At 49.9% G+C, this 24081-nt stretch overlaps 1 protein-coding gene and 1 pseudogene across 1 annotated transcript in view; one reads left to right on the forward strand and one right to left on the reverse strand.

The window, feature by feature from the left end:
- Window positions 1–13864, forward strand: part of NOTCH3 (notch receptor 3) — a 40617-nt gene extending 26753 nt beyond the window's left edge. The window contains exons 25-33 of the mRNA XM_030820578.1: window positions 168–500; window positions 3586–3740; window positions 3859–4081; window positions 4242–4326; window positions 6993–7155; window positions 7416–7720; window positions 7992–8139; window positions 10935–11032; window positions 11784–13864. Coding sequence (XP_030676438.1) covers window positions 168–500; window positions 3586–3740; window positions 3859–4081; window positions 4242–4326; window positions 6993–7155; window positions 7416–7720; window positions 7992–8139; window positions 10935–11032; window positions 11784–12836 — 2563 coding nt within the window. The 3' untranslated portion in view covers window positions 12837–13864. The remainder of the gene's footprint in view (window positions 1–167; window positions 501–3585; window positions 3741–3858; window positions 4082–4241; window positions 4327–6992; window positions 7156–7415; window positions 7721–7991; window positions 8140–10934; window positions 11033–11783) is intronic.
- Window positions 13865–22509: 8645 nt separating this feature from the next.
- On the reverse strand, window positions 22510–23289 carry LOC115837068 (annotated as a pseudogene).
- Window positions 23290–24081: the final 792 nt, after the last annotated feature.

Raw genomic sequence — 24081 nt, forward strand, 5'->3', positions numbered from 1 at the left:
CCAGTGAATGGCAAGATTTGCAGAAAGCCTGACTTGGGTCCGTACATTCCAGTCCCTTGGGCAAGCCTTGTCTGGAGTCTCTGTACTCTACGGTGTGTATGCATGGAGGGGGATCGTCTCCTCTGACCACTGACTCCGCGCCTCTCTTCCTCACCCTTCCCCACCAGCCCGGTGTACGAGAAGTACTGCGCCGACCACTTTGCCGACGGCCGCTGCGACCAGGGCTGCAACACGGAGGAATGCGGCTGGGATGGGCTGGATTGTGCCAGCGAGGTGCCGGCCCTGCTGGCCCGCGGCGTGCTGGTGCTCACAGTGCTGCTGCCGCCGGAGGAGCTACTGCGTTCCAGCGCCGACTTTCTGCAGCGGCTCAGCGCCATCCTGCGCACCTCGCTGCGCTTCCGCCTGGACGCGCACGGCCAGGCCATGGTCTTCCCTTACCACCGGCCTAGTCCTGGCTCCGAACCCCGGGCCCGTCGGGAACTGGCCCCCGAGGTGATTGGGTGAGTGACTCCACCTGGAAGAGCCGTGGTGGCTGGGGAGAGGAGAGATGCCGTTGACTCGGGTCTTGTGTGTTTCATTTCACTTAATGCCTTTACCCACCAGGTGTCAGGAGCACCGCCTCCTGGCGGTGACAAGCAAAAAATGCCTCCAGATGGAGCTAGTGCTTCTGGGGTAGAATCGCTGGCTCCTGGGGAGGCAGGTTGCTACGTGGCTTGGCAGAGTGGTTAAATACATGTGTAGGGTTTTTTTCTTCGTCTTCTTCTTCTTCTTCTTTTTTTTTTTTTTGAGACGGAGTCTCTCTCTGTCGCCCAGGCTGGAGTGCAGTGGCGCGATCTCGGCTCACTGCAACCTCCGCCTCCTGGGTTCAAGCAATTCTCTGCCTCAGCCTCCAGAGTAGCTGGGATTACGGGCATCCACCACCACGCCGGGCTAATTTTCTTCTTAAAGACATAGAAGATAAAGCCGGGCACAATGGTGTATTCTTGTAGTCCCAGCTACTTGGAGGATCACTTGAGCCCAGGAATTCAAATCTAGCCTGGGCAACATAGCAAGACTCCCATCTCTCTTTTTTTTTTGAGACAGAGTCTTGCTCTGTCGCCCAGGCTAGAGTGCAGAGGCGCGATCTCAGCTTTCTGCAAGCTCCGCCTCCCAGGTTCATGCCATTCTCCTGCCTCAGCCTCCCAAGTAGCTGGGACTACAGGCGGCCACCACCACGCCCGGCTAATTTTTTGTATTTTTAGTAGAGACGGGGTTTCACTGTGTTAGCCAGGATGGTCTCGATCTCCTGACCTTGTGATCCACCTGCCTCGGCCTCCCAAAGTGCTGGGATTACAGGTGTGAGCCACTGTGCCTGGCCTCCGATCTCTTTAAAAAAAAAAAAAGAAGAAGAAGGAGAAGGAAAAGAAGGGGGGGGAGGGGGAGGAGAAGAAGAAAAAAGAAATAGGCGGGGTGCAGTGGCTCACGCCTGTAATCCCAGCACTTTGGAAGGCAGATCATTTGACGTTAGGACTTTGAGACCAGCCTGGGCAACATGGCAAAACCCTGTCTCTACTAAAAATACAAAAAATTAGCCAGGTGTGGTGGTGCATGCCTTTAGTCCTAGCTACTCAGGAGGCTGAGGCATGAGAATCACTTGAACTCAGGAAGCCAAGGTTGCAGTGAGCCAAGATTGTGCCACTGCACTCCAGCCGGGGCAACAGAGCGAGACTCTGTCTCAAAAAAAAAAAAAAAAAGAAAAAGAAAAAATATAGAAGTATCCTGCTAGTGGCCTGGTAGAGGTACCAGAAGGGAGGTGTAGCTGTTGTTGAGGAGACGGCAGAGACCTGAGAGGGGTGGGCCTCTGATACAGAGAGGAGGATTGGGTTTTACAGATATTGGGATGCGGGTGGTGGAAGGGGAGGGGTAGAGGGATGAAGGAGAGTGGTTGATGTACCAGCCCCTGGCTAAGCTAACTGAATGATAGGGCCACAAAGTGAAAAACAGGTCATTTTGGAGCTTGCAGAGTCTGAGGGACCTGGGAGTACTGGGAAGACCTCCAAGGAGGTACCTGGGGGCCAGAGACACAAACAAGAAAGACATAAAAGTGTTGATGATCATTGAAGCCATGAGAGGGACTCAAAGGAGTGGGGAGAGAAGGGAACAGAGGAATTAATCTGGGGACACGGAGACATAAGGATTGGATGAATGGAATTAGCTCAAAAAAGAGAAAGAGGCCGGGTGTGATAGCTCACAACTGTGATCCCAGCACTTTGGGAGGTTGAGGCGGGTGGATCACCTGAGGTCTGGAGTTCGAGACCAGCCTGACCAACATGGAGAAACCCTGGTATACTAAAAATACAAAATTACCAGGGCGTGGTGGCACATGCCTGTAATCCCAGCTACTCAGGAGGCTGAGGCAAGAGAATTGTCTGAACCCTGGAGGTGGAGGTTGTGGTGAGCTGAGATAGCACCATTGCACTCCAGCCTGGGCAACAAGAGTGAAACTCTGTCTCAAAACAAACAAACAAACACAATGTCCTGGCCAACACGGTGAAACCCCGTCTCTACTAAAAATACAAAAATTACTTGGGCGTGGTAGCGCGTGCCTGTAATCCCAGCTACTCGGGAGGCTGAGGCAGAGAATCACTTGAACCAGGGAGTCGGAGGCTGCAGTGAGCTGAGATCGCACCACTGCACTCCAGCCTGTCGAAAGAGCAAGACTTCATCTCAAAAACAAAAAACAAAAAACAAACAATGTCCATTGGCTGGGCGTAGTGGCCCAGGCCTGTAAACCCAGCACACTGGGAGGCTGAGGTGGGAGGATTGCTTGAGCCCAGGAGTTCAAGACTAGCCTGGGCAACATAGTGAGACCTAGTCTCTATCCCTCCACCCCCAACCCCCCCAAAAAATTAGCCAGTTGTGGTGGCATATGCCTGTGGTCCCAGCTCTTTGGGAGAATGAGGTGGAAAGATTGAGGCTTGAGGCCAGGAGGTCAAGGCTACAGTGAGCTGTGATTTCGCCACTGTGCTCCAGCCTGGGTGACTGAGACTGTCTCAAAAAACAAAACAAAACAGAACAAACAAACAAACAAAAAACAACAGGCCAGGAGCAGCGGCGGCTCACGCCTGTAATCCCAGCACTTTGGGAGGCCAAGGCAGGAGGATCACTTGAGGTCAGGAGTTCAAGACCAGCCTGGCCAACATGGTGAAACCCCGTCTCTACTAAAAATACAAAAAAATTAGCTGGGCGTGGTGGCACACGCCTGTAATCCCAGCTACTTGGGAGGCTGAGGCAGGAGAATCGCTTGAACCCAGGAGGGGAAGTTGCAGTGAGCCGAGATCGCGCCGCTGCACTCCAGCCTGGGTGCAAGACCAGAAAACAATATCCATTGGATTCACGGCTCTGGGGGGGACTGCTGACCACAGCAAGACACGTTTTAGAGGTGCAGTAGGGTTGGATGCCAGGTGGATGCAGGTGGGCCATGGAGACCTGTGGGTGGAGATGGCGTTTCAGAGCCAGGCGCTGGGGAGGGAAGGTGGGGCTTGGTGCCAGGGGGTGCATCGGGCAATTCTTGAGCCCTCTGGTCCCTCCCGGCTGTCCCTGCAGCTCCGTAGTGATGTTGGAGATTGACAACCGGCTCTGCCTGCAGTCACCTGAGAATGATCACTGCTTCCCAGATGCCCAGAGCGCCGCTGACTACCTGGGGGCGCTGTCAGCGGTGGAGCGCCTGGACTTCCCGTACCCACTGCGGGACGTGCGGGGTGCGGCCCGGCCTTGGGGAGGGGGTGGCGGGGGCAGAGCTGGGGGCAGCCGAAACCCCTCACCGAGGCCAAAGCCCCGCCCTCGACTGAAGCCCCGCCCTCTGCTTGCTGCTCTTAGGGGAGCCGCTGGAGCCTCCAGAACCTAGCGTCCCGCTGCTGCCGCTGCTAGTGGTGGGCGCTGTCTTGCTGTTGGTCATCCTCGTCCTGGGCGTCATGGTGGCCCGGCGCAAGCGCGAGCACAGCACCCTCTGGTTCCCCGAGGGCTTCTCACTGCACAAGGACGTGGCCTCTGGTCACAAGGGCCGGCGGGAACCCGTGGGCCAAGACGCGCTGGGCATGAAGTGAGAACCCTGCTCGCTCCCTGTCCCTGACTACGGGGACCTTGTGAACCCTGGCCCCGCCTTGACCTGACTCAGACCTCTGACCCCACCCCAAATCCTCCTTCCCAGCTGGACACCTCTAGTGTCCCCTCTCACATCCCCTCTTCCCGTTGTCCGCCAGGAACATGGCCAAGGGTGAGAGCCTGATGGGGGAGGTGGCCACCGACTGGATGGACACAGAGTGCCCAGAGGCCAAGCGGCTGAAGGTACTGCCCCCTCCTCTGACCTGTGCCCCCTCCTCTGACCCCTCCCCTCAGGGTACTGGGTGAGGTCCCCAATGGATGATGGGTGTAATCAGGGGATGGCACCGCTGTCCCCACCTCCCTAGCTCCAGAGAATAGTCCCAGCTTTGCAACCCTTTCTTCTCAGTGTGGTTCTGTGACCTCAGAGGGAGGAAGATTTGCCATTGGGGCCCCAAGGGTCCCTCTGGGCAGGTGGAAAATCCTCCCCTCCATCCTGCCCCTCCCTAGCCAGGATCCTGCTTCCTGGCCAGCCTGCACTCTTCCTGGAGGTGTCCCCCCAGCCCAGAGAGCGAGTCTGCCTTATCTCTGTCAGTTCCTATTTTGTCCAGCATGGGCTTAGCCTGAAAGTGCTCTGAGCCGGTTCTGAGCTCATGGAGTCATGCCCCTGGGTTCAGTATGAGTCAGCTTTGGCTGCCATTAAAAAATCCCACAGAGGTGGATCACCTGAGGTCAGGAGTTCGAGACCAGCCTGACCAACATGGTGAAACCCTGTCCTTACTAAAAATACAAAAGATTAGCTGGGCATGGTGGCAGGCGCCTGTAATCCCAGCTACTCGGGAGGCTGAGGCAGGAGAATCCCTTGAACCCGGCACTCCAGACTGGGCAACAAGAGCGAAACTCCGTCTCAAAAAAAAAAAAAAAAAAAAAGTCCCGCAGCATGGGTGACCTAAACAACAGAAATTAATTTTTTCACGGTTCTGGAGGTTGGAAGTCCAAGCCCTAGGTGCCATCAGGGCTGGTTCCTGGTAAGGGCTCTCTTCCCGGCTTGCAGATGGCCGCCTTCTCACTGAAGCCTCACATGGCCTTTCCTCTGTGTACACAAAGGGGAGAGAGAGAGAGAGAGAGAGAGAGATAGAGAGAGAGAGATTTGGCGTCCCATTCTCTTCTTGTAAGGATACCAGTCCCGTTGGATTATGGTCCCACATTTATAACCTCGTATAACCTTAATTACCTCCTTAAAGGCCCTATCTCACCAGGCTTGGTGGTTTGCACCTGTGATTTCAGCTACTTGGGAGGCTGAGACAGGAGGATCACTTGAGTCCAGGAGTTGGAGGCTGCAGTGAGCTATGATTATATCACTTCACTCCAGCCTGGGTAACAGAGCAAGACCTTGTCTAAAAAAAAGTCCTATCTTCAAATGCAGGCACATGGAAGTTTTATATATGATTTAGGGTTTTAGTGTCTGATTTCTATTTGTTTGTTTATTTATTTTTTTGAGACCAGGTCTCACTCTGTTGCCCAAGCTGGAGTGCAGTGGCGTGATCTTGGCTCATTGCACCTCCACCTCCCAGGTTCAAGTGATTCTCCTGCCTCAGCCTCCCGAGTAGCTGGGATTATAGGCATGTGCTACCATGCCTGGCTAATTTTTGTATTTTTAGTAGAGATGGGGTTTCACCATGTTAGCCAGGCTGGTCTCAAACTGCAGACCTCAAGTGATCTGCCCGCCTCGGCCTCCCAAAGTGCTGGGATTACAGACGTGAGCCACTACGCCCAGCCAGTGTATGATTTTTAGAGGGGGCATAATTGAGTCCATACAGACTCCTGCTAGCATTACTGAGGCACCCACTGAATGTCTGTAATGCACATAAAACATCTTATTTCATCTCTTTGAGGACCCTGTAAAGTAGCTATTGACATATACTTCAATTTACAAACTCCCTTCCTCTGTCCATATTTTAATGTTGTGAAATGGAGGCATCTATTACAGTGGACAGATAAAAAAATCTGCTCAACCCAGACTTTTCTTTCTGCTTTCCCATCCCAAAGTAGGTATTAGAGGTATTAAAAGGGTGGCCCAATGTAATTGTGGTGGTATCTTAGCATGGTGGAATGGCTGCGTCATCCTGATTTTGCCAATGAGAAGCTCAGAGCTTCAATGTGATTTGCCCAGAGCCTTCCAGCTACTAAGGGGCGGGGTTGGAACTTGAACCTGGATCAGATGCTATCCCAAGCTGCTTATACTGTGTGCTTATAGTCCCAGCTACTAGGGCTGCTGAGGTGGGAGGATCATTTGAGCCCGGGAGGTTGAGGCTGCAGTGAGGTATGATTGCACCACTGCACTCCAGCCTGAGTGAAACAGTGAGACTCAGTCTCTAAAAAATATATACATAAATAATTAAAGCCATTTATTACTTAAAAAGACAAAAAATAAAAGAAATCTTGTGTCTTCCTTTTGTTACTCCTTGGGCTGTGGCACACATTGATTTCCTGTTAATCCCAGCACTTTGGGAGGCTGAGAGGGGCGGATCACCTGAGGTCAGGAGTTTGAGACTAGCCTGGTCAACATGGTGAAACCCCTTCTCTACTAAAAATACAATTAGCTGGACACGGTGGCGTGTGCCTGTAATCCCAGCTACTCCAGAGGCTGAGGCAGGAGAATCACTTGAACCCGGGAGGCGGAGGTTGCAGTGAGCTGAGATCATGCCACTGCACTCCAGCCTGGGCGACAGAGTGAGACTCTATCTCAAAAACAAACAAACAAAAAACCAAGCAGATGGTAAATGATTTCCCAGGGCTCTGTGTGTATCTCCTAAAGAGAAACCGGTAGGAATGCCCAGCCCCATCCCTGGCAGTGGCTCTCCCCAGCGCCAAAGGGTGAGATCTGAGATCCCGGGTGCCTGCCCCTCCAGGTAGAGGAGCCGGGCATGGGGGCTGAGGAGGCTGTGGATTGCCGTCAGTGGACTCAACACCATCTAGTTGCTGCTGACATCCGCGTGGCACCAGCCATGGCACTGACACCACCACAGGGCGACACAGATGCTGATGGCATGGATGTCAATGTGCGTGGCCCAGGTCAGTGACAGTGCCCCTCCCAAAGGGATGCCCCTCACCCATCCTAGAGGTTATTTCTGAGTCCGTGTTTTGGGGAGAACTGGAGGAATCTCTAAGCTTCTATGAAGGGTGTGTGTTCAGCAACACTCTTGGTTGGAAGTGACAAAGGTCCAACTCAAACTAGCTTAAGTAAAACAAGGGATTTATCAACTCATTTAACTAAAAGTGGCATATTTGGATCCTGTGTTTACCTGCCTGCTGACACACTCCTGTCCCCACAGATGGCTTCACCCCGCTAATGCTGGCTTCCTTCTGTGGGGGGGCTCTGGAGCCAATGCCAACTGAAGAGGATGAGGCAGATGACACATCAGCTAGCATCATCTCCGACCTGATCTGCCAGGGGGCTCAGCTTGGGGCACGGACTGACCGTACTGGCGAGACTGCTTTGCACCTGGCTGCCCGTTATGCCCGTGCTGATGCAGCCAAGCGGCTGCTGGATGCTGGGGCAGACACCAATGCCCAGGACCACTCAGGCCGCACTCCCCTGCACACAGCTGTCACAGCTGATGCCCAGGGTGTCTTCCAGGTGAGATAGGCACACACTTTGGACTTCAGAGCTGGGGCGGGCATTAGACTTACCTGGGTTTGAGCCCCAGTTCTGCCTTTCAGACTCATTTTTTCTCATTTGGAAAATGGTGATATATGGGAATACAGTATCTGTCAAGCAGCTGCTCCCTGAACCTCACCAATTTCAGGGGTTGGGGTGTGGGGGTTGGGGACTTCATGGGACTTAGGGGTGCTCCTGATTCCTCTGTTCCTGCCGTGACTCCTCCTGCTGCATCCACTCTCTGTCCTAGATTCTCATCCGAAACCGCTCTACAGACTTGGATGCCCGCATGGCAGATGGCTCAACGGCACTGATCCTGGCGGCCCGCCTGGCAGTAGAGGGCATGGTGGAAGAGCTCATTGCCAGCCATGCTGATGTCAATGCTGTGGATGAGCTTGGTAGGTTGGCAGAGGAATCAAGTCTAGGTTGGGTTAGTGTCACCTGGGCCCTGAGGGTCATGTTGGTGCAAATTCATACCCATGTTGAGACCCAATCACTGAAGCTCATGCACATATAACCAGGCTTCATGAAGCCTTGCAGGGTCATGCAGTGTCACCACTAGTCCTTAGGGTGCCTCAGGGATTTAGAAAAAGGTGCCTTTCCCCTAGATACTTCATTTCCACCTGCTTTGTTAGACGGACACACTCTACTTCCACCTGCTGGAAGTTATTATAATAAACGTGCACATCAGGCCATGTGTGGTGGCTCATGCCTGTGATCTCAACACTTTGGGAGGCCAAGGCAGGAGGATGACTTGAGGCCAGGAGTTTGAGATCAGACTGGGCAACATAGTGGGTTCTGAAAAAGTTTTTTGAAAGATTAGCCACATGTGGTGGTGCATACCTGTGGCCCTAGCTACTTGAGAAACTGAGGTGGGAGGGTCGTTTGAGCCCAGGAGGTTGAGGCTGTGAGCTGTGATTGTGCCCCTGCACTCAGCCTTGGTGACAGACTCCATCTCAAAAAAAAAAAAGTCTCCAGACATTGCCAAATGCCCTGGGGGCTGGGGGCAGGGAGTTTCTCCTGGTTGAGAACCACAGTTCTAGGGCAGGGCTGGCCAACAGGACTTTCTGTGATGATGGAATTATTCTCTGCACTGTCCAATATGGTAGCCACTGGCCACATGTGGTGACTTGAAATGTGACTGGGGCAAACGAAGAAGTAAATGTTTTAGTTCATTTAATTTTTTTTCTCCTTATGTTGCCTTTTTTTTTTTTTTTTTTTTTGAGAGAGAGTCTCACTCTTGTCACCCAGGCTGGAGTGCAATGGTGTGATCTTGGCTCACTGCAACCTCCACTACCCGGGTTCCAGTGATTCTCCTGTCTCAGCCTCCTGAGTGTCTGGGACTAGAGGTGCCCGCCACCATGCCTGGCTATTTTTTTGTATTTTTAGTAGAGACGGGGTTTCACAGTGTTGGCCAGGCTGGCCTCGAACTCCTGACCTCAGGTGATCCACCTGCCTTGGCCTCCCAAAGTGCTGGGGTTATAGGCATGAGCCACTGAGCCCAGCCTTTCTTTTCTTTAAAAAAAACCCCCCAAAATAAAAAACTGCTTTATTGAGATATAATTCACATGCCATACAATTCACCCATTTAAAGTGTACAATTCAATGGCTCTTAGTATAATCAGAGTCATACAACTATTACCACAATCAATTTTAGAACATTTCATCAACTGAAAAAGAAATTCTCACCACTTGGCCGTCATCTGCCAAGCCCCTCATCTGTCCAGCCCTGTGCAACCACTGATTTGCTTTTTGTCTCCTCCATGGATTTGCCTGTTCTGGACATTTCATATAAATGTAATCATATGATACGTGGTCTTTTTTGTCTGCCTTTTTTTCAGTTAGCATTATGTTCTCAAGGTTCACCCATGTTGTAGCATATTTCAGCTGAATAATACTCGATTGTATCGATGGACCACTTTTTTTTTTCTTTAATTTTTAGAGATAGGGTATCACTCTTGTCGCTCAGGCTGGAGTGCAGTGGCATGATTACGGCTCACTGCAGCCTCAAACTCCCAGGCTCAAGTGATCCTCCCATCCCACCCTCCTGAGTAGCTGGTATTACAGGTGTGTGCCAGCACACTGCAAAAAAAATTTTTTTTTGCGGAGATGGGGTCTCACTTTGTTGCCCAGGCTAATCTCAAACTCCTGGCCTTAAGCAATACTCCCACCTTGGCCTCCCAAAGTGTTGAGATTATAGGCATGAGCCACTGTGCCTGGCCAAAAGTTTCCATTTTGATCATGTCTAATTTATCTGTTTCGTAGTTGTTATTGTTATTTGTGGTTTTGGTGTCACATCTAAGAATCTTGGCCTAATTCAAGGTCATGAAGATTTACTCTTATGTTTTCTTCTAGATGTTTAGTTCTATAGTTGGAGCTCTTATATTTAGGTTTCTGATCCATTTTGAGTTAATTTTTGTATAAAGTGTGAGGTAGGGGTTCAACTTCATTCTTTGAATGTGAATATTCAGTTGTTCCAGCACCATTAGTTGAGAAGACCATTCTTTCCCCATTGAATGGTCCTGGCACCTATTTTATTAAATTTAAGTCTAAAGAACCACATGTAGGTTGGGCATGGTGGATCACGCCTGTAATCCTAACACTTTGGGAGGCCAAGGCTGGTGGATCACTTGAGCTTAGGAGTTTGAGACCAGTTTGGGCAACATAGTGGAACTCTATCTCTATCAAAAATATAAAAAATCAGCTGGGCATGGTGGTACATGCCTGTAGTCCCAGCTACTAGGGAGGCTGAGGCAGGAAAATCACTTGAGCCCAGGAGGTAGAGGTTGCAGTGAACTGAGATTGTGCCAATAGACTCCAGCCTGGGTGACAGAACAAGACACTACCTCAAAAATAAATAAATGGATAAATTAAAAACCACATGTGACTGACTACTGTATTGGATGTCACAACCCTAGGTTCAACTGAAGGAGGTCCACACAGCACCCCCTGTGTCTAGACAGTCATGCACATGCACACACACACACACACAGACACAGAGTGCTTCCCCATTGCACAGAAAGAGTCATTTTGCAGATTTGCACACACATGGATCCAGACACAAGTACTTGGATATTCTTGGCAGGCCTGCCTCTTCTACCCCTAGGCCACATTCTAGACAATTTTTGCCTCCCTGACATGGGGGCCCCGGGACAGGAGCCTGGTCCTGACCTCTCTCCCCTTCACCCTCCAGGGAAATCAGCCTTACACTGGGCTGCGGCTGTGAACAACGTGGAAGCCACTTTGGCCCTGCTCAAAAATGGAGCCAATAAGGACATGCAGGATAGCAAGGTGAGCCCCAGCCCTTGGTCCACTGGGGGTCAGCAGTGGCATAACGCCATTGCACTCCAGCCTGGGCAACAGAGTGAGATTCTGTCTCAAAAAACAAAACAAAACAAAACCCCAAACATTGCATTAAAATATAATTTACTTTGGTGACTAAAGTTTTTGGGGGCCCCTTAAATTTTGTGCCTAATGGCTGGGTGTGGTGGTTCACGCCTATAATCCCAGCACTTTGGGAGGTCGAGATGGGTGGATTACTTGAGGTCAGGAGTTCGAGACCAGCCTGGCCAACATAGTAAAACCCTGTCTCTATTAAAAATACAAAAATTAGCTGGGCGTAGTGGTGCACACCTGTAATCCTAGCTGCTCAGGAGGCTGAGGCAGGAGAATCGCTTGAACCCGGAAGGCTGAGGTTGCAGTGAACCGAGATGGCGCCACTGCACTCCAGCCTGGGCGACACAGCGAGACTCTGTCAAAAAAAAAAAAAAAAAAGACAAGAAAAAAAAGTTATGCCTAAGGTGAGTACCTCGCTTAACTCACCCTAGTCCTGGCCGTGACCTCTGGCACTTAGTAGGTGATGGATGAATGTGGTTTAGAGGAAAGAACTTGTCCAGGCTCCCCCAGCGCAGCCGGGATTTAACCCAGGTCTGTCAAGCTCCAGTGTACAAACTCATAGCTCTTGGGCTGCCCCAAGAGGCTGGAAGACTTTGCTACTGTTAGCTGGGGATTTCGCTGACCTCTGTGGGTTCTGGACCCCCAGGAGGAGACCCCCCTTTTCCTGGCCGCCCGCGAGGGCAGCTATGAGGCTGCCAAGCTGCTGTTGGACCACTTTGCCAACCGTGAGATCACCGACCACCTGGACAGGCTGCCGCGGGACATAGCCCAGGAGAGACTGCACCAGGACATCGTGCGCTTGCTGGATCAACCCAGTGGGCCCCGCAGCCCGGCCGGTCCCCACGGCCTGGGGCCTCTGCTCTGTCCTCCAGGGGCCTTCCTCCCCGGCCTCAAAGCGGCACAGTCAGGGTCCAAGAAGAGCAGGAGGCCCCCCGGGAAGGCGGGGCTGGGGCCACAGGGGCCCCGGGGGCGGGGCAAGAAGCTGACGCTGGCCTGCCCGGGCCCCCTGGCTGACAGCTCGGTCACGCTGTCGCCCGTGGACTCACTGGACTCCCCACGGCCTTTCGGTGGGCCCCCTGCTTCCCCTGGTGGCTTCCCCCTTGAGGGGCCCTATGCAGCTGCCACTGCCACTGCAGTGTCTCTGGCACAGCTTGGTGGCCCAGGCCGGACGGGTCTAGGGCGCCAGCCCCCTGGAGGATGTGTACTCAGCCTGGGCCTGCTGAACCCTGTAGCTGTCCCCCTCGATTGGGCCCGGCTGCCCCCACCTGCCCCTCCAGGCCCCTCGTTCCTGCTGCCACTGGCGCCGGGACCCCAGCTGCTCAACCCAGGGACCCCCGTCTCCCCGCAGGAGCGGCCCCCGCCTTACCTGGCAGTCCCAGGACATGGCGAGGAGTACCCGGCAGCTGGGGCACACAGCAGCCCCCCAAAGGCCCGCTTCCTGCGGGTTCCCAGTGAGCACCCTTACCTGACCCCATCCCCCGAATCCCCTGAGCACTGGGCCAGCCCCTCGCCTCCCTCCCTCTCAGACTGGTCTGAATCCACACCCAGCCCGGCCACTGCCACCGGGGCCATGGCCACCACCACTGGGGCACTGCCTGCCCAGCCACTTCCCTTGTCTGTCCCCAGCTCCCTTGCTCAGGCCCAGACCCAGCTGGGGCCCCAGCCGGAAGTTACCCCCAAGAGGCAAGTGTTGGCCTGAGATGCTCGTCAGTTCTTAGATCTTGGGGGGCTAAAGAGACCCCCGTCCTGCCTCCTTTCTTTCTCTGTCTCTTCCTTCCTTTTAGTCTTTTTCATCCTCTTCTCTTTCCACCAACCCTCCTGCATCCTTGCCTTGCAGTGTGACCGAGATAGGTCATCGGCCCAGGGCTTCAGTCTTCCTTTATTTATAATGGGTGGGGGCTACCACCCACCCTCTCAGTCTTGTGAAGAGTCTGGGACCTCCTTCTTCCCCACTTCTCTCTTCCCTCATTCCTTTCTCTCTCCTTCTGGCCTCTCATTTCCTTACACTCTGACATGAATGAATTATTATTATTTTTCTTTTTCTTTTTTTTTTACATTTTGTATAGAAACAAATTCATTTAAACAAACTTATTATTATTATTTTTTACAAAATATATATATGGAGATGCTCCCTCCCCCTGTGAACCCCCCAGTGCCCCCGTGGGGCTGAGTCTGTGGGCCCATTCGGCCAAGCTGGATTCTGTGTACCTAGTACACAGGCATGACTGGGATCCCGTGTACCGAGTACACGACCCAGGTATGTACCAAGTAGGCACCCTTGGGCGCACCCACTTGGGCCAGGGGTCAGGGGAGTGTTGGGAGCCTCCTCCCCACCCCACCTCCCTCACTTCACTGCATTCCAGATGGGACGTGTTCCATAGCCTTGCTGGGGAAGGGCCCACTGCCAACTCCCTCTGCCCTAGCCCCACCCTTGGCCACCTCCCTTTGGGAACTAGGGGGCTGCTGGTGGGAAATGGGAACCAGGGGAGATGTATGCATTCCTTTGTGTCCCTGTAAATGCGGGACTACAAGAAGAGGAGCTGCCTGAGTGGTACTTCCTCTTCCTGGTAATCCTCTGGCCCAGCCTCATGGCAGAATAGAGGTATTTTTAGGCTATTTTTGTAATATGGCTTCTGGTCAAAATCCCTGTGTAGCTGAATTCCCAAGCCCTGCATTGTACAGCCCCCCACTCCCCTCACCACCTAATAAAGGAATAGTTAACACTCAGTGTTGTTGGTCTCTGTCTAGGTAAGGTGGGGATTGGTGGCAGCGGGACTTCTATCTCCCCCACCCAGGGCTACCTTGAGCTCCCTTCTTGGGGTAAATACATTTGACTTGCCAGTCTACTTATGCTTCCTCTTTTGGCAGATGACTACCAATTGGATTAGTGGTTGTCACCTGACTTAAGCTGAGCCAATCAGATTCTTTTGCTCGAGAACTTTCTTTAATGGAGTGGCTAAGAAAGTTGTCAGTTGGTGGAGATCTTAAGGTCACAATCAGATTTAGAAATATCAGTGGCCAAATTCGAGGTGGTGGGCAAAGAGATGAGCAAACAGGGCAGAAGAATGAAGCTAATATTCAGGGAGAATCAGAAATGAGAGCTCAAATGGCCCCTTGAGGGCTGGGGGGTTATCTCAGCTGCCAATGCTGTATCAGTTCCAGTTAATTGAGTGTTCATTCCATTGAGATCAACAGATATTTATTAATTGCTTTCTAAGTGTCTGATCATGGTTCTGCATGAATTTCACTTTTACTTCATGCTCCTTTGGGTTTTGGAGATAACCTTGGACCCATGTAATAAATACTTCTTTACTTGTGCCAGCTTCGGTGGGTTTCTGTTTCTCACAACCAATCGTGCTCCAAGAGAAGGTTTTGTTTACACTGGTGTCTTCAGGAAAGAAGGATAGGATTTGACAGATTCGTTGATTCTGTAAGTTGGAGTGCTCCTGGTTGCAAATGACACAAAAGTCTACTGGCTTAAACAAGAAAGGGGTTTATTAGCTCATATAAATTAAAAGGACCAACTTCAGGGGAGAATTGATCTAGTGGCTCAAATGTGGTCAACAATGGCCCAGTTTCTCTTCATCTCTACAGCTTTCTCTGGGCATCAGTTTCATCTACATGCTCCACATGGCACCCAGTACAACCTTTCTTCCCTACATCATGCAGCTCCAGCCTTCTCTCTGTGTTATCAAAATAGGTGCCATATTGCTCTTTCCAGGGAAGAGAGAAACTTCTAGTATTGTGATTGATTTTTCTTTTCTTTACTTTCTTCCTTTTTTTTTTTTTTTTTTTTTTAAGATAGAGTCTTGTTCTTGTCACCCAGGCTGGAGTGCAATGGCACAATCTCAGCTCACTGCATCCCCTGCCTCTGGGTTCAAGCAATTCTCCTGCCTCAGCCTCCTGAGTAGCTGGGATTACAGGTGTCCACCTCCATGCCTGGCTCATTTTTGTATTTTTAGTAGAGACAGGGTTTCACCATGTTGGCCAGGCTGGTCTCGAACTCCTGACCTCAGGTGATCCATCCACCTTGGCCTCCCAAAGTGCTGGGATTACAGGCATGAGTGACCACACTCGACCTTGTGGTTGATTTTTCTATTGACTCCAGTTGGTTCACGTATCCACCCTCTAACCTAAGGTTTCTTAATTTCAGCATTATTGACATTTGGGGCCAAATCATTCTTTGCTGTGGGGAGCTGTCCTGTGCATTGTAGGATATTTAATAGCATCTCTGGTCCCTACCCATTAGCTACCAGCAGCCCCCCTTTCCCACTTGTGACAACCAATATAACATGTCTCCAGACATTGCCAATTGTCATCTGGGAGGCAGAATTACACCTGTTGTTGTCTTAAAGCATGTCTTAAAGTCTCTTCTTTGGAATTACTGGTGTGCTAAATTTAGGGGCAATCAGGTGTGCAGAAGCATGAATTCTGTGGAAGCTTCTAATAAATGTTTACTCCTCTCCCACCCCCTTTAAGCTAAATCTTTGAAGATGAAACAGTCTCTTTTATGTTTGTCTCAACTTTATTTTATGTTTATTCCCTTACCCTCTAACCTGTATTGGGCACCTACTGTGTGCCAACTTCCGGACAAGTTGTTGAGAATAGAATGGTGAATTATATAGGCCCAGTCTCTGCTTTTATGGAATTTCAGGCTAGTTGGGGGATGTATGGGGGGTGCACCCCTGTATCCCCTCGGAGCTTACCATTCTAGTGCTTGCTGACAGCATCTGACTGAATACTTGAGACTCCCCACCTAGGAACTTTCTCTTGCGTGGGGCAGGAGCAACTCTCAACATATGAGGTATGAAAGAGAGATGGTGGATAAATACGCCAGCTTCCTCGCCACTCTCTGGGGGAATTCATGGATGTGATCCACAGAGTCTCCCAAAGGATGCTCTTTGGGATTAAGCCCCAGTTGTCCACAGCAGCAACCTACCCTTTCTCATTCCTACTAGAGCTTTCTGGAATGATCTTGTGAATAAATTCCTTGCACTTGAATCATTGGCCCAAGAGAAGTCCATCTTAGCTTTATGCATGAGTAGATTCTTGGGAATAAAAAATAAAATATCTACTGGGGCTTAAGCAAGTTTGGGTATTCTTCTCCCCAAGTGCTGTACAAATGAGGAGAAAGTCATTCTCCCTACCCATTTTGTCCACTCTATCATGCAACCTTGGCTTTATGTCAACAGAATATTGAAGAAGAGTGCCCCACAGGGGGAACCCACTTTCGTACCTGGTGGAGCTGACTTATTTGTAAGCACATGTGAGACTCACCCACACTGGGAGCTCCCTGGAATGATTGCAGAAAGGATGTTAGGTTGAGGACTAGGAAGCCTGCATTGGTGATTGAGGAAAATTAACTAATGAGATTCAAAGATTCAGATGTATGTGATTTCATTGGCATGCATAAGTTGGGAAGGGTTGGGGACTTTAGAATTGACATCCTAGTTGGTTTCTTGACTGAGAGGACAATGATAAAACAGCTGAGTGTCTGCTTTTTGCCTTCAGATCTGCACTCATCTTCATCGACTCTTCTCTGTGCTCTGGGAGAATGACCCAGGTAGATGGCATCAATGGGTTTCCTTACTCTCTGGCTTCCACTTGGGTTTGGCCAGTGAGAGACACAGGTGAGGAATTAGAGGGTGGAATGTATTTGTCTCCCTGGCTACCTGCCTGCAGGGTACCTGCAGTGCTCTCTCTCCAGCTACCTACCCTCTGTGGGTCTGGGTTATTGTTTCCTCTGCTTGGCCCTTTTGTCCTAGAAGCGATAAAGGCTCTCCACCATTGTGAGCCCCAAGGTATAGTAACATTCCTTGCCTACATTCTGCGCATGCCTCATCTGTCTAGCATGTCAATCATTTATCTATTATCTATCTATGTCTATCATCTATCATTTATCTTTCATCCATTATATCCATCTTATGCTTCTCTGTCCTCTGTTGTCTATCTATATCTATGAATCTTTCTATTTTTCTATCATCTATCATGTATCTATCTTTCTCTCTATCCATCTACCAATCTTTCTTCTTCTTCTTTTTTTTTTTTGAGACAGAGTCTTGCTGTATCGCCCAGGCTGGAGTGCAGTGGTGCGATCTTGGCTCACTGCAAACTCCGCCTCCCAGGTTCACGCCATTCTCCTGCCTCAGCCTCCCAAGTTGCTACAGGCGCCCACCACCGCGCCTGGCTAATTTTTTGTATTTTTAGTAGAGACGGGGTTTCACCGTGTTAGCCAGGATGTTCTAGATCTCCTGACCTCGTGATCTGCCCGTCTCGGCCTCCCAAAGTGCTGGGATTACAGGCGTGAGCCACCGTGCCCAGCCTCATCTTTTTTTTTTTTTTTTTTTGAGATGGAGTTTCACTCTTGTTGCCCAGGCTGGAGTGCAATGGCACGATCTCGACTCACCACAACCTCCGCTTCCTGGGTTCAAGCGATTCTCCTGCCTTAACCTCCTGAGTAGCTGGGATTACAGGCATGTGCCACCACGCCTGGCTAATTTTTGTATTTTTAGTAGAGATGGGGTTTCTTCATGTTGGTCAGCCTGGTCTCAAACTCCCGACCTCAGGTGATCCACCAGCCTCAGCCTTCCAAAGTGCTGGGATTACAGGCGTGAGCCACTGCGCCTGGCCTAATTTTTGTATTTTTAAGTAGAGACAGGGTCACCATGTTGGCCAGGCTGGTCTTGAACTCCTGACCTTATGATCCACCCGCCTTGGCCTCCCAGTGTGCTGGGATTACAGGCATGAGCCACTGCACCCAGCCTTATCTGAGCTTTTCAAAGCCTCTATAGACAGCTCATTCCCTAGCTTTTGGTTTAGTCTATTTGTCTCAACTGTCACTCACTGCCTCAGGCATCCATAAAGCTAAAATACCTTCCTGCAGCTGCTGTCAACAAAGGACCCCCAGGGAGAAGGCTTTTTGCATGGTTTATCTCCGAGCCAGGTCAAATACAGAGAGCTTTGCCAGTGGGATCTTGCGGGTAACCATTAGCTTGGTAAATAATGACAATTCTTGGCCGGGCTCAGTGGCTCACACCTGTAATCCCAGCACTTTGGGAGGCCGAGGTGGGCAGATCATTTCAAGTCAGGAGTTTGAGACCAGCTTGGCCAACATGGTAAAGCCCTGTCTCTACTAAAAATACAAAAATTAGCCAGGCGTGGTGATGCATGCCTGTAATCTCAGCTACTTGGGAGGCTGAGGCAGGAGAATTGCTTGAACCTGGGAGGCAGAGGTTGCAGTGAGCTGAGATTGCACCACTGCACTCCAGCCTGGGTGACAGAGAGACAGACTCCATCTCAATAAATAAATAAATAAATAAAATTAAAAAAAAATGACAATTCTTTGGGAATGAGGCTTGAAAGGGCTTTAGCTCTGTTTTGCTTTCTCTGGTGGATGCCAGGCTGCACCAGAGTTTGGGCTGGTATTTTTCAAGACGACCATGGAGCTGGAGAGTGGGGGAGAAGACCAGAGATGTTAAAATGTCAATGAGTATGCTGTTCTCACTGATATTCAGTAATTTTTTGAATACATTTTCTCTGAGTTGCGTCAAGCCTTTAGTTAAATTCTAGAATTCCCAAAAATTTAGTCTAACAATTTTTTCTAGCTTTTTCATTCTTTATGGAGGACATAATTTATGGAGGTCCTTACTCTGACATTTTTTCTGACATTCCACCTCACATTGGTTGATGACTGATTGTTGGATTATGCATCTGGAGCTCAGAGTGGATGGCTGATCTAAGATGTAGATTTGGGGAATATTGGTAAGGAAGTGGTATTTAAAACCATATGATTGTACTAGTCAGAGAGAAGAGAGTCAAGGTTGAAGCCATGAGCTGCTTCAATATCAGAACAGTAAAAGTACAGAAAAAGAGTGACAAAGAATGGTCAGAAATGAAGTGGACAAACCACATGCAGCAGATGGTGTCAGTCCCCTGCCTGCATCCACTTTCTCTGACCACTTCACTGCATATTGGCCTGATTTCCAACACTCGATGCTTGCATCTATTTGTCTGAGGGCTTTCTCGGGACATTAAAGCTTACTCCATCCACATGTACAGCAGGACAGGAGCATTGAATAATTAATGCACTCAGGAGCAACCCTCAACAATTACCAACTGGAGTGGGTGTATACATACCTCAGCTCCCTTACCCCTCTGCAGTGAATGTTCTATGCTGCCACCCAGAGGTCTCCAGTGGGATTGACCCCAGTTGCTTACAGGAATAACTTACTTGATAAGACATGCTTTATAAACTTCCTTCTGTTCCTACTTTCACTTCTTCAGATCTGGGATCACCTCCCAAATAAACTTACTTCCACTAGAATCCTTGTCTCAGAGTCTGTGTCTGGGGGAAACCCAAACTATGCAGGCTTTTTGGCATAGATTGGGTACACAGAATCATGACTCTGTATTCATCAGCTAGGGAGAGATAAGAAGGTCTAGGACTGAGCCCTGGGGAATTATCATATTAGGGGTCAGAAGAGGAGGAGACTAAGGAAGAGTGGCTAGAGAAAAAGCATATACCATGAAAGGAAAGAGAAAGGAGCATTGCAAGGAACAGCTTTATCATCTAAGATTAATGCTTCTGGAGAAAGGAATTAAGATGAGGCCAGGTCCAAGACAGCTCACAGGCTAACACAGACAATATGAAGAGAAAACCCAGGACCTCTGGTAGCCCAGATACTGCATATGACTAGCTTGGGGGTTCTTATGGAAGGCTTCCTGGAGAAGGTGATGCTGGTGGTGTGTTTTTAGGAAAAGTAAGAGTGAGTGTTGTTATGAGTGGAGCAATGGCTGTATTTAGAAGTAGAGGAGGTGGCAGGGGTCATATCACAACGGTCTTGGATGTGAAGATGGAGGAATTTTACACTTTGAGAGCAATGCGGAACCATGGAAGGCGCTTGCATAGAGGAGGAGCACAGCTTGAGTTTTCTGTCCTTGGGTCAGTGCGGAGGTCAGACTGGAGGGAGTTGACACTGCAGGTTCTTAAAACAGGTAAGAATAATGCAGTCCTGAGTTAGGGTGGAGGTGAGGGGATAGAGAGAATTTTGAGAGGAAGAATGCTGATTTGGTAATTAATGGTCTAGGGAAGGAGGGATGGAGAAGGCTGAGGTCACCAAGAGATGTTCAACCTGGGCAACATTGGTAGAACAACATCAAATGATCCACTCTTTCCTCCCTCTCTTGAGGGCAGGGCCTGGGGGTGCATTTCCTAAGGAAGCAGTCTTGCCTAGCGCGGGTGGGTACTAGGAGCATTAATGAATGCTCTGCCATTCATTAATGAATTTCTGCTTGCCATCCACAAAAAGAAATGGTAATTAGTCCTTTTCCCACTCTGTGCATTCAGGGTCTGTGGGCTTAGGAAGCTGACCCAGGGGTCTTGAGTTTCCTGGAGGGAAAAACCCCTCAGGGTGCCACCTGCCTGAGCTCATGGGACTTGTTAGTGTTCAGGGAGCCTGTGGGATGGCAGCTCTGGGGACCCTAAGCATAACAGGAGCTGTGTCCTCAGCCCCTCCCTTTTTAGGTGGTGAACAGAGCGATGCCAGCGGGCACTGCAGGAGCCTCCCTTGGCAATGGTGAGTGTGAATTCAGAGGCTTTTCCCGGTTGAAGGAGCCACCCCGGCCCATCCCTGGCCTTAAGGTTCAGATCTACAAATAAGTGCGGAGAGAGAAACTGTAGAGGGATGACGCTAACCCAGAAAAGGCTGAGCAGTGACACACTTGGATGGAGTTTCCTAGAAAGGTGTTCAATCTGTTTTTTGCCGACTACAAAGCATGGGCTGGAGGAGAATATGAGATTTTCCCAGAAAGGAAAGGAGGCGCATCTGGGGGAACCAAAAGGAGACCCCTGAAAAGTCACACACATGCAGACACAGCATCATGGTGTGAACAGGTGTGCAAGCAGACAGGGAAGATGTGGAGTGTGGACACGCATGTGCCCTAGAGTCTCATGAGTGCACACACGCGCACACACACACACACAGAGTCATTTAGGGTGGGGCTGAAAGGGGAGGAGAAGGGCCTTTGGGGGTCTTCCTGATGAGAAGAAAGAGGAAAAGGAAAGACTCCAGACCCCAATCCCATGCATTCCTCGGCTTCCCAGCTCCAGACAGCTCTCAGGAGTGTCACCTGGTCCCCTCTTCCTTGCACTGTGGAGGTGGCATCGGCTTGGTCCCTGAACTCAGCACCAACTGGTTCCCTGTAACTCTCTCACTAAGCAAGCAACCAGCCTGGACGCTCTCAAACGGTGCAATTTTCGTGGGCTCCAGGTAGGCAAATAAAGAATATTCTACTACTGTAAATTGACCTCCTTTTGGGTCAGGCCTGGAATCTGGGCATATTGCGGCAAAGTCAGTCACAACTCCTCAGCTGTTGCAGAGTTAATGTTCAGCCACATTTGGGATTGATGTCCTCCTTTCTTCTTCCTTCTGTCTGGGGTGGGTTCCGACGGTTGGGGCAGATGCCACCTCCAAGATGAGATTGGAGAGGGGCCAGGTTGTTGGTTTGAGAGCTCTAGGCACTGTGGGTCCCCACCCCCAGCAATCCTGAGATGCACAGAGTCCTCGCTGAACTCCAGGTGAGCTGGCCCTGCCCCTATCCCCCAGTGTGACTCTGCCAGCTCCTCCACCAGCTCTTTCTGTGAACCTACTTCTGTTTTTAAAACAATAATTTTCTTTTTTTTTTTTTTGAGACAGAGTCTCACTCTTGTTGCCCAGGCTGGAGTGCAATGGTGCGATCTCAGCTCACTACAAACTCCGCCTCCTGGGTCAAGTGATTCTCCTGTCTCAGCCTCCCGAGTAGCTGGGATTACAGACGTGTGCCACCACACCTGGCTAATTTTTGTATTTTTGGTAGAGATGGGGTTTCACTATGTTGTCCATGCTGGTCTTGAACTCCTGATCTCAGGTGATCCACCTACCTCGGCTTCCCAAAGTGCTGGGATTACAGGAGTGGGTCACTGTGCCCAGCTGAAAATATAATTTTTAATTAAAAATATTTAAATATTTTTTCAATGAATACATGAATGAATGGAAATGGTTAAGGTTTTTTTTTTTGTTTTTTTTTTTTTTTTTTTTGAGACAGTATCTCGCTCTGTTGCCCAGGCTGGAGTGTAGCGGCATGATCACAGCTCACTGCAGCCTCAATCTCCTAGGCTCAAGCAATTCTTTTTTTTTTTTTTTTTTTTTTGAACACTTCAAGCACTTAATTTCAGATGCATCAACTGACATAAATTAAAAATGATACAAACTAATAATTGAACACCAGTAGCATAACAAAATAGAATTTTCACTCTTTCCGCTTTGAGTCAAAGTGGTTTGCTCATGTTTGTTGAAATCAGAACTGAAACAATGACATGTATAAAAAGAATAGATAAAAGTGGTTCTTCCATTAAAGTTCCATTCCCTGCTCTCAGCTGATGAGGGCACGAGAACTCAATGGAGCAGTTAGGGTGGACTCAAATCATCTCAGCTGGAAGCACTCTCCACTTAAACATACTCATCTGGCCCACCCTCATTTCAAATTCAGGCAAAAATGGCCTCCCTGAGGCTTTATGACTTGCTTGCTTCATTTTCTTCTGATAGTGTTTCCCAGATTGGCTCCTTGATGTGTTCTGGTAACTGTTCTAATTGTGTCTTTGTTACTTCCACGGCAACCCCTTCAGGTAAGTTTCACTGAAGATATTCCAAGTAGACATCTGCTGTGCTTCCAGTTAGATGTTCTAACTCCAAACATCTGTAAAGTGTCCTCATTTCATACTGAACTCTGTGCTTCTTGTAAATACGCACTGATTTGAGAAGAATAAATCGCTCTGTTTTCCTTGGAGGTTCGTGTACTTTAATAGAGATACCAAGTTCTTTAGCAGCAAGCACAGCAAAATATTCATAACTGTCCAGTACAGCCTTATCGTGACCTTTCACTAAAACCGACAGGCGCTTATATAATGTGTCTGGTTCATCAGAGATTGTTATCACAGGTTTGGTCAAATCTTTTGGAACATCAACGTGTAGGTTTGAAAACTGTACCCACTTCATATTGGTAAGAAGAAAGCCACCATTTTTGGCTGTATTGCCCTTAGAAGTGTTTACAGAAAAATTCCCCAATCCCTGCCAGAGGCGCCGGCCCACGGCCCCGAACCCTGTCCGCGCCGCCATCTTGCCGGTCCCCGGCTCAAGCAATTCTTCCACCTCAGCCTCCAAAGTAGCTGGGACCACAAGTGCACACCACTGCATCTGACTTATTTGTTTATTTATTGAATTTTTTTTGAGATGGAGTCTCACTCTCTTGCCCAGGTTGGAGTGCAGTGCCATAATCTCAGCTCACTGCAACCTCCGCCTCCCGGGTTGAAGTGATTCTCCTGCCTCAGCCTCCCAAGTAGCTGGGATTACAGGCATGTGCCACCACACCCAGCTAATTTTTGTATTTTTAGCACAGACAGGGTTTCACCATGTTGGCCAGGCTGGTCTTGAACGCCAGATCTCAAGTGATCTGCCTGCCTTGGCCTCCCAAAGTGCTGGGATTACAGGCATGAGCCACCATGCCCAGCCTGTCTCTAAACTCACTTCTAACCCATCAAGAAATTCATGGGGCTTCATCTTCACAACCCATCCAGATGGGCAACTCCTCACCACCTCCATGTGCCCACCGTGGCCAGCCCACTTCCATGGGCCCATGTGGTCCACACTGGTCCCATTATCATCGGTCTGGACCAGCCTAGTCACCTCTTAACCTGGTGTGTCCAACGTCTCACGCACACTGTTTTCCCATAGCCACCAGAGGGCGCCTGGGAACACCTGAATCTGGGGATGTCCCTCCTCTGCTTAGAACCCTCCACAGTCCCACCTCACTAGGAGTAAATGCCAAGTCCTCCCCTTGACCTACAAGGCCTACACAACATCCCTCTGACGCCTCCCTGTCCTCACCTGCTCCCTCTCCCTCACTCTCTC

The sequence above is a fragment of the Nomascus leucogenys genome, chromosome 10 (assembly GCF_006542625.1).
Source record: "Nomascus leucogenys isolate Asia chromosome 10, Asia_NLE_v1, whole genome shotgun sequence".
NCBI lineage: Eukaryota > Metazoa > Chordata > Mammalia > Primates > Hylobatidae > Nomascus > Nomascus leucogenys.